General features: G+C 45.4%; 1 protein-coding gene across 1 annotated transcript; it reads right to left on the reverse strand.

Annotated features, from left to right (window-relative positions):
- Window positions 1-1,299: 1,299 nt before the first annotated feature.
- LOC140069983 (uncharacterized) lies at window positions 1,300-14,177 on the reverse strand. The gene is made up of 10 exons (XM_072116315.1): window positions 14,013-14,177; window positions 12,597-12,713; window positions 7,509-7,679; window positions 7,312-7,392; window positions 6,818-6,898; window positions 6,412-6,723; window positions 6,215-6,322; window positions 5,527-5,619; window positions 4,544-4,624; window positions 1,300-3,777 (listed from the first exon to the last, which is right to left on the reverse strand). The coding sequence occupies exons 1-10, from the start codon at window positions 14,175-14,177 to the stop codon at window positions 1,888-1,890; spliced, it is 3,099 nt and encodes a 1,032-aa protein (XP_071972416.1). The 3' UTR covers window positions 1,300-1,887.
- Window positions 14,178-15,581: the final 1,404 nt, after the last annotated feature.

Raw genomic sequence — 15,581 nt, forward strand, 5'->3', positions numbered from 1 at the left:
AAGCCCAGAAAAGAAAAGTCCCAAAAAACAGAAGGACAAATCCAGACTTTTGATACATGTGGCCCAATGACACACTCAGCCCTGCTACGTCATCTATAACACACACAGTTAGCACGGCTATGCGTCCCCCTCCCCTTGGATCCGGAGCTTATCTGTAGAACTGCAGCTGGACTGGAAGTGCCTGTGTTTGTAGTTTGTAGAGCTGGACTTGTCTACAGGCTGCAGAGCTCTCTGCCTCCCCCTGCAGTACAAGAGAAGCTATTCATGACAGGAATCTGCCCGACCATAGTCAGGAGTTTATGGTCGTATCCAGGGACAGCCAAAATGTAAATAGAAGGACTGATAGAGACAGGTTAGAATTATATCTGTGAAATGTTGTATTTTTGTTAATAACTGTGAATTAGAGAATGTGTTATTTTGTTATTCTGAGTACATCTAAGTCTTTGTGTGAGGAAAACCCCTTTAAGTTCCAGAATGGTAGCGTGTCTCATCTATATTCAACACTAATTGATTAGAGATGGGTTATCCTTGACTCGGAGCCCGGAGGGAGAGCTAGTGCTCCAGCTCTTCCCATCACATCCCCAGACAATAAACCCTTACAAGGGGCCATGTATGTCATATAGTGATACTCCAGCATCCACTGTAGGACCCTCTGGTGAATCCACAATTTGGAGGACATGCGTGAAGGTGGGGGTGTACATTTGGGTGGTTCTGCCCTAGTAAGGAAATATCATCACGATCCGAACCAAAGTGCCGGTACAGGTCCCCCCACCCGGCAATACCGGACACCCATATGTGCAACCAAACCGGTGAGACCTTTTTCTTCCAATTTCTGTCGAGGTGGCTCTGGTGACTGTTTATTGGTCTTATTGATGTCCAGTTGATTGTTACTAATTGTCTACATCTGGATCAATATTGTGACACTCTCCTGGGAATGTGGAGCTTTATTAAAATAAAAAAAAGTTTGTAGAATAAAGTTTGATTGTTTTTAGCTCACTATTTTGCTGGTTAGTGCAGGAATCGATTGAGTGAGTAAGGAGCGATAGATACAGCATCTTGACCCCTGGGGTTGATCTAATAAGAAACATCTATGTTTATTCCGCTTTTAAAGGGGTTAAATCCCACAACCGTGGTATTCACTGAGAGTCCGACCTTCAGTAATCGGTGGCCTCCCAAGGTGATCCTGGATGTCCTCTGATGTTACTGTAGGTCAGGGTCCTCCATCTACCCTGGTTAGGGGGTTAATTAAAGTCTCTCATTAAAGAAACTCCCATATTGGATGATGATGTCCACAGAAGACATTGAAAAAACACAAATTCCTCGGAAAAGTATACAATTTATTAACATTGTCTTAGATCTAAAAAAGTCTAGATACAAAAGTTGATTATTTTACAAAGCCCCCCTCACCAGGATAAGCTCCATCGTTGAGGACATCTGTGTGGTATCCCAATGATTCACCAACGTCATAGCATATCGGCACCCAAAAAGACCTAAAGGGCTTAGAAGGGAATTAGAAGTGACCTCTACCTCATACTCATTAAGATTTCGTTCTACGTGGAGATCCCTAACATAACCTCGGAGAGATGTGACCCAACCCTGGTTGGTCCAATGTTTTCTGCTATTAGACAGTGTCAGAACAGAGAAGCCACATTATTAAAAGAGATCAGAGGGAGGTCAACGGAAAACGCAATAGAAGTGACCCTCGTGTGACCAAAACTTGACTGTTATCATCCACCAACGATGAGCATTATGTTCTGGTGATGGGTTCTTCTTCACTACTCTACATAGATGAAATTAATAAGACAATTAGAAGCCACAAAAGGCGGCCATATTGGTCAATCCTTTACCGACACTGCCGGAGCAAACCTCAAAAAGATTCTCTCTCTTCTATGGAGTAGAAGGCACTAAAGGTTGCTGTCTTGTTATCCATTCCAAAGCCAGTAGGCCAAGAATGATGGCAACAAGACCCCAGCCAAGGGATTGTGGCAAAACATTGGTCAGCATGGCAACCACCAGAAGACACATCAGACCAATGAAAATTTTGTTGAGGCCTCTGTTTCTAGAAGAGTCCTTTGTTTCCAAAGCTTTGTCTAGACCTCCTGTACTACAATCCCTATCAGCATGTAACCCATCTAGATTTGGAGCACCAACTCTTCCCTGACGATGAAGACCACCTTCAGCTTCTGTCTCATCATCATAGTTTTTGGCCTCTAGATATTTTCGAATATTTTTATCAACATCATGATTTTCTGCCATTTCATCAGCACAAGGAGGCTCAGTTGGGGGTTCCCTAGTTTTTGCAGAGCTATTGATACCTCCATGGTCAGGTGTTCCTTGGTCATGGGTGCTGACAATCTTAGACGTAACACAACCTAGACCCACTTCCGCACTCTTGTTTTCTCCAGCTCCAATACTTGATGGCTGATCTACTCTACCAATCATATCGACTTCGGAATCATCTAGATTTGGATCACCACTTCTGCCCTGAAGATAAAGACCATCTTCAGCCTGTGAACTGGTGGGACTGCTCTGACCAGCACAGAATTTAGTTCCTGGATTTTTAACAAACTCATCATTACCATCATCATTGTCTATCTTCTGGACAACAATATTTAAGGCTTCAGGACCAGAAGGGTCAGGGACACATCTTCCAGCTTTTGGAGAACCCTTGATGTCTCCCTGGTCACCTGTCCCTGGATCATTGGAGCTGTTTATCATAGACTCAGCATGACCTATACCCGAGTCACCACTCTTATGTTCTACTTTGGCCAAATCATCGGGACTGCCGTATAAATTAGGTTGTGCCCCACCATGTTCATCTGCTACCCCTGTGGTAATAGATTCAAAGGAATTGATGCCATCATCTAATGTAGTGCCTGGAGCACCAACAATGTCCACAAGGAGGGTAGGACCAGGAGGGTCAGGGTCACATCTTCCAGCTTTTGGAGAACCCTTGATGTCTCCCTGGTCAGCTGTCCCTGGATCATCGGTGCTGCTTATCTTAGACTCAGCATGACCTATACCCACGTCACTACCCTTATGTTCTACTTTGGCCAAATCATCGGGACTGCCGTATAAATTAGGTTGTGCCCCACCATGTTCATCTGCTACCCCTGTGGTAATAGATTCAAAGGAATTGATGCCATCATCTAATGTAGTGCCTGGAGCACCAACAATGTCCACAAGGAGGGTAGGACCAGGAGGGTCAGGGTCACATCTTCCAGCTTTTGGAGAACCCTTGATGTCTCCCTGGTCAGCTGTCCCTGGATCATCGGTGCTGCTTATCTTAGACTCAGCATGACCTATACCCACGTCACTACCCTTATGTTCTATTTTGGCCAAATCATCGGGACTGCCGTATAAATTAGGTTGTGCCCCACCATGTTCATCTGCTACCCCTGTGGTAATAGATTCAAAGGAATTGATGCCATCATCTAATGTAGTGCCTGGAGGACCAACGGTGTCTACAAGCTCTTCTGAGGTTTCCTCAACCTCTTCATTGTCTTTGCTGTCTACAACAGATTTGGTTGTGACTGCGGCCAAGATGGCAACCAAAATTCCAAAGGAACATACTATTTCATCGCCCACTGATAATGCATCTACCCCTGACCACTTTTGTATCATTTTCTCCTGAAATTCTTTCACAAAGGTCTTTTTTGGACATGACTTGCTGCAGATGAACCTCTCAGCCAAGGAAGACAGTTCAAGAGCGATCTCCTTCCTGTGATCTTCTTCCTTCAGGAAACGTTCGATCTTATTTCTCCACGCTGAGGTCATCTGTAAAAGTTATATGAGAATTAATTACTCGAAAACACTACACAAACATTGTCTTATGGATACAGCTAGAGAGATACCACCATCAATGTCAACCAAATGTTCTCGAGTCTAAGTTATATTCATCTCAAACTGATATGGAACTGGTTTAGAGTAGGGAGCGCTCCACTAGAAATCTGTTGGGCCCCAGCTATGAAACCCTATCCATTGTCTTCTTTTGACCCATTTCTTTGCCAAAGCTACAAAACTGGAGGTTCCAGACCTTTCCATCAGCAGGTTCAGACTTTTCCATCTGTTACCATTTTGGCAACACAATAGGGGGCTCCACCTTGAGTAAAAAGGGTTTAATAAAAACCAAGTTTCATAAGTGGTTTACATTGGTGCTACACATGGACTACGGTGGACCTTTGGTAGAAGAGGTTGTTCCATCATTCTTGTGGCTTAAAACTATAATGTTCATCATAAGGAACCTGTCAGCAGATTTCTATTTCTATGAAAAATGGCTTTATATTCCAGGATTGTAGCTTCTCCAAAGGTATGTGTCTCCTCACACTGCTGTGTTCTGTGCTCCAAAGCCCCTCCAAAATACTACGAGCAAAAGCTGTAGCAGGTTGGAGACAACAGCAGTTACTCTGAGCAGTGGTGAGGAACTATGCTTAGAGAACAGCAGTGGGAGGACCATGGTGCTGGTGGGTGGGGCTTGTATGGTAATCATCTACTTTTTGCCTGAAGTCATTTTTAAGGTCAAAGTACGACCAATATCAGTTACCAATAAGTGCTCCACGAAAGCAGGGAGGTGGAAGACCGCGACGAGGTCGTAGGATTCTTGCAAATTTTGAAGAAATTGTATCTGTAGAACAATGAATAAAGTTTTTTAGACATCAAATATGATGATAATATAATGCTATAAGATATAATAATCTTTTCTATTAAGTGAATAATTAAGTGAATATATTTTGCACTGCTCACCACGATGAGCCAATGTAGTCATTGAAAGAACATGGTGGATTTCATCAATGCTTGGTTGTAATACAAGATAGTTACAAGGGTGAAACTTGGAGACACCAAGAAGGAAGTCGGTCACATTGGGGGTCATTTACTAAGGGCCCGATTCGGGTTTTCCTGACATGTTACCCGAATATTTCCGATTTGCGCCGATTTCCCCTGAATTGCCCCGGGATTTTGGAGCACGCGATCGGATTGTGTCGCATCGGCGCTGGCATGCACGCAACGGAAATCGGGGGGCGTGGCTGAACGAAAAACCGACGGATTCGGAAAAACCGCCGCATTTAAAAAAAAAAAAAAAATGTGTCGCGGAGCTTGCACTTACCTTCACTCAGCCCGGCTCGGTGGGGAACTTCAGCGCCACCTGGTGGACGGCGGAGGAACTGCCGTAATGAATCCCGTCCGGAACCCTAATCCACCGCAGAGAACGCGCCGCTGGATCGCGAATTGACCGGGTAAGTAAATCTGCCCCAATGTGACCATTGTGTGATCTGGATGGACTCCCTTTTTAACAAATATTTGTAGAATATCTTCAACACCTTTGAAAGGGTCAACTGGATTGTTAGGGGTTCAAGGTGTCCATCCATAACCACTTCAACCACCTCCTATAACCCATGGGGTCATTCTTCTTACTGGTCAAGAACCCATTACCCGGACCTGGAGACCTGACTTGTCCAAGCTTGGTGGCCAGATTCCTGGATGCTTCATAGGTCCAAGCAATAAGAACTGTAACACCGGTTATCTTACCTCAGATTTGTTCTCAGAGATGGAAACCACCTTGTGACATAATCCAAATATGAAAGTTTCTCCTGACTGGACACTTTTCTTACCCCCTGATGCCTGGAAATATAGACAGAGTAGACATCATGAAGGAGGAGAAATTTCTGTCAAGTTTCCCCTTAGGTGGCGCAGTTCAGGCAGTTTTGGCAAACTTCAGACAGAAGACCTACTAAAATTGTTGGCCGAACAACTAAATTCTAACCCACAAAGCTCCATCTATAAAGATGGGGGCAATCATAAAGACCACACATAAGGTTCCTCATGTCAGTAGAAACGGCCTCATCATCGTCACCAACCAAAGTAGTCATCTGCATCTTCTCAACAGTTGAGCAAGAGGCCTGGGAACAGAGGAGGTAAGAGGTCCATGTATGGGGGACACTTATCCACCTGCTGGTGGTGTGGACCTGTGCTCCTCTCTTCTCACTTTAGACAGTCGTGTCTTGTATCTTCTGTACATAGGGAGGTGTCCAAGTCTCCAAGGCACCAAGTAGCTTAAAGGACAGTAGTATTTCCAAGGTGTGGACAACAGGAGGAGAACCATAATACACTTATTATCAACGGCTTCAAGTCATGACCAAGTACGGAGACTCGCAAATCAGTATTTCTTGGACAGGGACGGATCGAGGTCTAGAATAATTCTCAAATCTCTACTCACCCAATTATCTGGACATGGATTCCTAAATATGATCTGCACTCGCTTTCCTTGGTGGGAGACCGTTAACAGTTCCGCCATCACATCAAAAACCTTGATCATCTGCTGAATCTATGAAAAAAGAGTATAATAATGGTTCTAGTGCACATCGGGGACAGTATGGGTGTTGGCAATGTCCCCTTTGACATCACGTTCCTCACCTGTTCTCCCTGATCCTCCTGAGTCTTGTCCTTTATAACCCTATAATCAAAACTCGTCGGGACAGATGCCGCCAGCTCAGCCGCCACCAATGCCACCAGAGCACCAATTCTCATGTCTTCCATCTTCTCTTGACCGACAAACGATGCTCCAACTTTTTCATTCAAGGTCCTGATGAGCTCCTCACAATAGCCATCGACTATATTGTCTTCGGAAAAGCTGCAGAACTGACCGGCCGCCCGACATAGCTCCGTCACATTGGCTTCGTGACCACCAATGATGGATGAGACAGATTCTTGATACTCTTTCTTTGTCTGTAAGTTACAGGAGATGGGTGGAACTTATGGAGATCTGGTTGGATGTGGTCACCTCACACATGGAAGCCATCTTAGACCTCTACATACTCACCAAACAGCTAATGACAAAACCGGTCAAGTTAAAGTTTGAGGAAAGACGAGAGATCTCTGAGGGTTTGAGCAGCACGTGGACCTGTAATAAAGAGAAGTCAAGGGAATATGGTGGAAAGAGATGGTGCTGGATCTTGAGAGATCTGGTATAAGATTGAGGAGCAACTCTCAGTAAATGTGACCTTCCTCCTTGTAGGTGAGAACTACAATGGTTACAACCTACTTGACAGGTTTAGGTACTATATTTCAGGTAAACCACGCCCCCTTTGCCCAGGCCATGCCCCGTTTTAGAGCATGATGCGCTCCTTAAAGGGATTTATCAACCATTTTGAGAATCTGGGATGTCTTACCCTTTTGGGGTTTGCCAAGTGTTGGTTACCCATAAGCTGACCCCATCTGTCTCATAAAAGGTCTATGAGTGGGACATAACTTGATTTTAACAACCAGTCTCAGGAGCCATAAGGAGGCAGAAGGGTGGAAGATGTTGGTCCTCACCTCGCAGTCATGTGGACCTGTTAGGGCAAAGATTTTGGTGGACACTCCATAGTGGAATATGTTCTTCTCTTGGACACCTCCCTGTGTACAGAAGAAACAAGACCTGACTGTCTAAAAGTGAGAAGAGAGGAGAAGATAGGAGACAGGTCCACACCACCAGCCGGTGGACACGTGTCCCTCATACATGGACCTCTTACCTCCTCTGTCCCCAGGTCTCCTGCAGATCTGCTGAGGAGATGCAGATGACTACGTTGGTTGGTGACGATGACGAGACGGTTTCTACTGACTCGGGGGAACCTCAGAGGAACCTCATGTTGAGTAACTGAGAAATCCTTCTGTAACTCCAGCACGGTGACCTTGGAGTCCATCTGTAGCACAATGAGAGGAACGCACCTTACAGGACCGGCGTATAAGTGGGGAAATGGCTGCCTGCTGTGACTACTGTGTATCTAAGCATATTGCTGTAATATTACTTACAATGCTGCCTAATGAAGATGTATCCAAGGCTATAGTATTATTGGATACACAGCTCCTAAGACAGATCACTGCCGTCCACTGTATCTAATCCTCTCCTGCATGATACAGTCTGCTGAGCCGTGTATCTAATCCTATCCTGTGTGATACAGTCTGCTGAGCCGTGTATCTAATCCTCTCCTGTGTGATACAGTCTGCTGAGCCGTGTATCTAATCCTCTCCTGTGTGATACAGTCTGCGGAGCTGCGTATCTAATCCTCTCCTGTGTGATACTGTCTGCTGAGCTGCGTATCTAATCCTCTCCTGTGTGATACTGTCTGCTGAGCCGTGTATCTAATCCTCTCCTGTGTGATACTGTCTGCTGAGCTGTGTATCTAATCCTCTCCTGTGTGATACTGTCTGCTGAGCTGTGTATCTAATCCTATCCTGTGTGATAATGTCTGCTGAGCTATGTATCTAATCCTATCCTGCATGATACAGTCTGCTGAGCTGTGTATCTAATCCTATCCTGTGTGATACAGTCTGCTGAGCTGTGTATCTAATCCTATCCTGTGTGATACTGTCTGCTGAGCTGTGTATCTAATCCTACCCTGTGTGATACTGTCTGCTGAGCTGTGTATCTAATCCTACCCTGTGTGATACTGTCTGCTGAGCTGTGTATCTAATCCTACCCTGTGTGATACTGTCTGCTGAGCTGTGTATCTAATCCTACCCTGTGTGATACTGTCTGCTGAGCTGTGTATCTAATCCTACCCTGTGTGATACTGTCTGCTGAGCTGTGTATCTAATCCTATCCTGTGTGATACTGTCTGCTGTGCTGTGTATCTAATCCTCTCCTGTGTGATACTGTCTGCTGAGCTGTGTATCTAATCCTATCCTGTGTGATACAGTCTGCTGAGCTGTGTATCTAATCCTATCCTGTGTGATACAGTCTGCTGAGCTGTGTATCTAATCCTATCCTGTGTGATACAGTCTGCTGAGCAATGTATCTAATCCCAGCATGTGTGATACTGTCTGCTGAGCCGTGTATCTAATCCTATCCTGTGTGATACAGTCTGCTGAGCTGTGTATCTAATCCTATCCTGTGTGATACTGTCTGCTGAGCCGTGTATCTAATCCTATCCTGTGTGATACTGTCTGCTGAGCCGTGTATCTAATCCTATCCTGTGTGATACAGTCTGCTGAGCCGTGTATCTAATCCTATCCTGTGTGATACTGTATGCTGAGCTGTGTATCTAATCCTATCCTGTGTGATACTGTCTGCTGAGCTGTGTATCTAATCCTATCCTGTGTGATACAGTCTGCTGAGCTGTGTATCTAATCCTATCCTGTGTGATACAGTCTGCTGAGCTGTGTATCTAATCCTATCCTGTGTGATACTGTCTGCTGAGCTGTGTATCTAATCCTCTCCTGTGTGATACAGTCTGCTGAGCTGTGTATCTAATCCTATCCTGTGTGATACTGTCTGCTGAGCTGTGTATCTAATCCTATCCTGTGTGATACTGTCTGCTGAGCTGTGTATCTAATCCTATCATGTGTGATACAGTCTGCTGAGCTGTGTATCTAATCCTATCCTGTGTGATACAGCCTGCTGAGCTGTGTATCTAATCCTATCCTGTGTGATACTGACTGCTGAGCTGTGTATCTAATCCTACCCTGTGTGATACTGTCTGCTGAGCTGTGTATCTAATCCTACCCTGTGTGATACTGTCTGCTGAGCTGTGTATCTAATCCTACCCTGTGTGATACTGTCTGCTGAGCTGTGTATCTAATCCTATCCTGTGTGATACTGTCTGCTGTGCTGTGTATCTAATCCTCTCCTGTATGATACTGTCTGCTGAGCTGTGTATCTAATCCTATCCTGTGTGATACAGTCTGCTGAGCTGTGTATCTAATCCTCTCCTGTGTGATACAGTCTGCTGAGCTGTGTATCTAATCCTCTCCTGTGTGATACAGTCTGCTGAGCTGTGTATCTAATCCTCTCCTGTGTGATACAGTCTGCTGAGCTGTGTATCTAATCCTCTCCTGTGTGATACAGTCTGCTGAGCTGTGTATCTAATCCTCTCCTGTGTGATACAGTCTGCTGAGCTGTGTATCTAATCCTATCCTGTGTGATACAGTCTGCTGAGCTGTGTATCTAATCCTATCCTGTGTGATACAGTCTGCTGAGCTGTGTATCTAATCCTATCCTGTGTGATACTGTCTGCTGAGCTGTGTATCTAATCCTATCCTGTGTGATACTGTCTGCTGAGCTGTGTATCTAATCCTCTTCTGTGTGATACAGTCTGCTGAGCTGTGTATCTAATCCTATCCTGTGTGATACAGTCTGCTGAGCTGTGTATCTAATCCTCTCCTGTGTGATACTGTCTGCTGAGCCGTGTATCTAATCCTATCCTGTGTGATACTGCCTCCTGAGCTGTGTATCTAATCATATCCTGTGTGATACAGTCTGCTGAGCTGTGTATCTAATCCTCTCCTGTGTGATACTGTCTGCTGAGCTGTGTATCTAATCCTATCCTGTGTGATACAGTCTGCTGGGCTGTGTATCTAATCCTCTTCTGTGTGATACAGTCTGCTGAGCTGTGTATCTAATCCTATCCTGTGTGATACAGTCTGCTGAGCTGTGTATCTAATCCCATCCTGTGTGATACAGTCTGCTGAGCTGTGTATCTAATCCTATCCTGTGTGATACTGTCTGCTGAGCTGTGTATCTAATCCTATCCTGTGTGATACTGTCTGCTGAGCTGTGTATCTAATCCTATCCTGTGTGATACTGCCTGCTGAGCTGTGTATCTAATCCTATCCTGTGTGATACTGTCTGCTGAGCTGTGTATCTAATCCTATCCTGTGTGATACTGTCTGCTGAGCTGTGTATCTAATCCTATCCTGTGTGATACTGTCTGCTGAGCCGTGTATCTAATCCTATCCTGTGTGATACAGTCTGCTGAGCCGTGTATCTAATCCTATCCTGTGTGATACTGTATGCTGAGCTGTGTATCTAATCCTATCCTGTGTGATACTGTCTGCTGAGCTGTGTATCTAATCCTATCCTGTGTGATACAGTCTGCTGAGCTGTGTATCTAATCCTATCCTGTGTGATACAGTCTGCTGAGCTGTGTATCTAATCCTATCCTGTGTGATACTGTCTGCTGAGCTGTGTATCTAATCCTCTCCTGTGTGATACAGTCTGCTGAGCTGTGTATCTAATCCTATCCTGTGTGATACTGTCTGCTGAGCTGTGTATCTAATCCTATCCTGTGTGATACTGTCTGCTGAGCTGTGTATCTAATCCTATCATGTGTGATACAGTCTGCTGAGCTGTGTATCTAATCCTATCCTGTGTGATACAGCCTGCTGAGCTGTGTATCTAATCCTATCCTGTGTGATACTGACTGCTGAGCTGTGTATCTAATCCTACCCTGTGTGATACTGTCTGCTGAGCTGTGTATCTAATCCTACCCTGTGTGATACTGTCTGCTGAGCTGTGTATCTAATCCTACCCTGTGTGATACTGTCTGCTGAGCTGTGTATCTAATCCTATCCTGTGTGATACTGTCTGCTGTGCTGTGTATCTAATCCTCTCCTGTATGATACTGTCTGCTGAGCTGTGTATCTAATCCTATCCTGTGTGATACAGTCTGCTGAGCTGTGTATCTAATCCTCTCCTGTGTGATACAGTCTGCTGAGCTGTGTATCTAATCCTCTCCTGTGTGATACAGTCTGCTGAGCTGTGTATCTAATCCTCTCCTGTGTGATACAGTCTGCTGAGCTGTGTATCTAATCCTCTCCTGTGTGATACAGTCTGCTGAGCTGTGTATCTAATCCTCTCCTGTGTGATACAGTCTGCTGAGCTGTGTATCTAATCCTATCCTGTGTGATACAGTCTGCTGAGCTGTGTATCTAATCCTATCCTGTGTGATACAGTCTGCTGAGCTGTGTATCTAATCCTATCCTGTGTGATACTGTCTGCTGAGCTGTGTATCTAATCCTATCCTGTGTGATACTGTCTGCTGAGCTGTGTATCTAATCCTCTTCTGTGTGATACAGTCTGCTGAGCTGTGTATCTAATCCTATCCTGTGTGATACAGTCTGCTGAGCTGTGTATCTAATCCTCTCCTGTGTGATACTGTCTGCTGAGCCGTGTATCTAATCCTATCCTGTGTGATACTGCCTCCTGAGCTGTGTATCTAATCATATCCTGTGTGATACAGTCTGCTGAGCTGTGTATCTAATCCTCTCCTGTGTGATACTGTCTGCTGAGCTGTGTATCTAATCCTATCCTGTGTGATACAGTCTGCTGGGCTGTGTATCTAATCCTCTTCTGTGTGATACAGTCTGCTGAGCTGTGTATCTAATCCTATCCTGTGTGATACAGTCTGCTGAGCTGTGTATCTAATCCCATCCTGTGTGATACAGTCTGCTGAGCTGTGTATCTAATCCTATCCTGTGTGATACTGTCTGCTGAGCTGTGTATCTAATCCTATCCTGTGTGATACTGTCTGCTGAGCTGTGTATCTAATCCTATCCTGTGTGATACTGCCTGCTGAGCTGTGTATCTAATCCTATCCTGTGTGATACTGTCTGCTGAGCTGTGTATCTAATCCTATCCTGTGTGATACAGTCTGCTGAGCTGTGTATCTAATCCTCTCATGCTTCGTAGTTATGCGGTGGGTTCTCCCCAGACAGTGAGTATGAGACAAGTCCTGTTGGGGTTACTTTCACGCTATGTGCAGGATATATACAGTAACATACAGACACTACACATATATAGACATATATAGACACATACAGTCACTGTGCCTGGTACTTACCTCTCTGCTCCCTCTTTGTGTCTCGGTATCTGAGGGATAGGTTTCTCTTTCGTTTCTCGCTCTGTTCCCGCCTTCACCTCTTCCTCTGCCAACAAACCACATCCTCTGCAGGTGACACTATTTAGAGTCCATTTCTTGAAGTTAGATAGTCAAGGGGGCGGGGCTGTAACTCCTCCTATTTAACCAATCGCTGCTAGTCCTGATAGCGATGTACATTACTGAGTAGGTGAACATAGAGGGGAAGTCTCCATGGAGGGGGACATCTGCTTCCCTTGGGAATAAGCTTTCGCACTGTAAAATGATGAACTTCAAATATTTTAGAAATGGCCTTAAAACCCCTCCCCCAGATGGATGGGCAGAAACAGTGACACCACCAGGGCAATGCTGAGGTCTCAACTCTTTGGAATTGCCAGAACCAATACCAGAGCACCTGCATGCTGTTATAGAGGTGGTCCCACCTGCTCGTGATCAATGAAGGACATTTGGACTTTTTTTTTTTTTGACTGCTTCAGAACATTGGACTATTTTGTTACAAAAAAAATATTCAAAACAATGATTTTTTAAAGGTGACCTGTAACCAGGAATGTGATTTTTATCTGGTGTCAGGTTCCATTAGCTTATAATAGTTGGATTTAAATGATTGGCTCCCTGCCAGCAGGGGGTGGCGAGTCTCAGGGTGGGACTGCTGCTGCAGCATGTGTCAGTCTCCTCTCCTCCAGCTTCCTCCCCACTTCCGGTCATGTGCATTGAACAGGGGAGGGGGATGGTATAGAGGAGAGGAAGAATGGATGGGGCACACACACAGGCTGCAGCTGCCCCTTCCCCAGGACTCACCACACACTGCTGGTAGGGAGCCAGGTAATCAAACTATTATAAAGTATTCTATGGGAACCTGTCACCAGCTATAAATGACATTCCTGGTGACAGGTTCCCTTTAAAGTCTTTATATGTTCCTTTAATGTTCCACTCGTAAGGGGGGGGGGGGGGCAAAGATATCAAATCTTAACCGCTGGGGGTAGTTATTACATCACCACAACAAATAGGAGTAGTTACCAAATTGTAGCTGAGATTATGGTGGATACATCTTGATTACATACGGCTGCAGTCACCACACCCCAAGCATTCACCAAGCTGTACCTGTACACAGGTTCATGAGGTCATCGGATCAACATGGCCCAACCATAGGAAGCACCCAGGACCTTCACCTACTAGACATCCTGAAGGTAGCATCCTGATCTCTGGTCATCTCCAAAAGAAGATATCATCCTGGTCCTTCAGTCAGGGGACATGAGGTAGTGTCTTCTGCCTTCAACCACCAAGCATGAACCTCTAAAAGTAGCATCTCGTGCATGTAGCCATTGGGCATCATCTCCCGAAGATTGGGTCTCGCGTCTTCAGCCACTGGACATAACCCACCTGAAAGAAGCATTTTTTCACCTTCACCACTGGACATGATCTCTTGAAGGTAGCATCCTCTGCCTTCAACCACTGGACATGGCCCTCAAAACGTAGCATCTTGTTCCTTGAGCCCTCAGACACTTCCTTCTGAAGGTAAGTACTTGCATCTTCACCACTGGACATGATCTCCTAAGGCTGGGGTCTTGCACTTTCAGCCAATGGCCATGATCTCCTGAAGGTAGAGTCTTCTGCCTTCAGCCATTGGACATGGCCTTCTGAAGGTAGCATCATCTTGCACCTTCACCACTGGACATGATCTCCTGAAGATAGTCTTCTGTCTACATCCACCACACATGAACCTCAGGAGGTAGCATCTCGTGCCTATAACCAATGGAGCCATCTCCTGAAGGAAGGGTCTTGCACTTTCAGCCAATGGCCATGATCTCCTAAGGCTGGGGTCTTGCACTTTCAGCCAATGGCCATGATCTCCTGAAGGCAGTGTCTTCTTCCTTCAGCCAATGGTCATGATCTCCTGAAGGTAGCATCTTCTGCCTTCAGCCATTGGACATGATCTCCTGAAGGTAGCATCTTCTGCCTTCAGCCAATGGTCATGATCTCCTGAAGGTAGCATCTTCTGCCTTCAGCCAATGGTCATGATCTCCTGAAGGCAGTGTCTTCTTCCTTCAGCCAATGGTCATGATCTCCTGAAGGTAGCATCTTCTGCCTTCAGCCATTGGACATGATCTCCTGAAGGTAGCATCTTCTGCCTTCAGCCAATGGTCATGATCTCCTGAAGGTAGCATCTTCTGCCTTCAGCCAATGGTCATGATCTCCTGAAGGCAGTGTCTTCTTCCTTCAGCCAATGGTCATGATCTCCTGAAGGTAGCATCTTCTGCCTTCAGCCATTGGACATGATCTCCTGAAGGTAGCATCTTCTGCCTTCAGCCAATGGTCATGATCTCCTGAAGGTAGCATCTTCTGCCTTCAGCCATTGGACATGATCTCCTGAAGGCAGTGTCTTCTTCCTTCAGCCATTGGACATGGCCTTCTGAAAGGTAGCATCATCTTGCACCTTCACCACTGGACATGATCTCCTGAAGATAGTCTTCTGTCTACATCCACCACACATGAACCTCTGGAGGTAGCATCTCGTGCCTATAACCAATGGAGCCATCTCCTGAAGGAAGGGTCTTGGACCTTCAGCCACTGGACATTAACCCAACTGATGTGTGGACCTTCTGAAGCCGTCAGCTTCACATTAAAGGTATAACTGCACCTAATCTTTCCCATACTACCAGCGATGGTCAGATCCATAAGGTACTGGAGACAAATCAACCAAGTAGTGGTCAGAAGATTTGGGGCTACTCTCAACTCATATCTATTCAGAAAGTTACATACAGTTGAAAAAAGACACTTGTCCATCAAGTTCAACCAAGGAAGGGTAGGGATCAGATGAGGAAGGGATTGGATGAGGATTTAGGGGAAACAATTCTATATAACATAACCATCAATGTTATTTAGGTGTAAAAAGGCATCTAGACCCTTCTTGAAGCTCTCTGCTGTCCCTGCTGTGACCAGCGCCTGAGC

This window comes from Engystomops pustulosus, chromosome 7 (genome assembly GCF_040894005.1).
Source record: "Engystomops pustulosus chromosome 7, aEngPut4.maternal, whole genome shotgun sequence".
Lineage (NCBI taxonomy): Eukaryota > Metazoa > Chordata > Amphibia > Anura > Leptodactylidae > Engystomops > Engystomops pustulosus.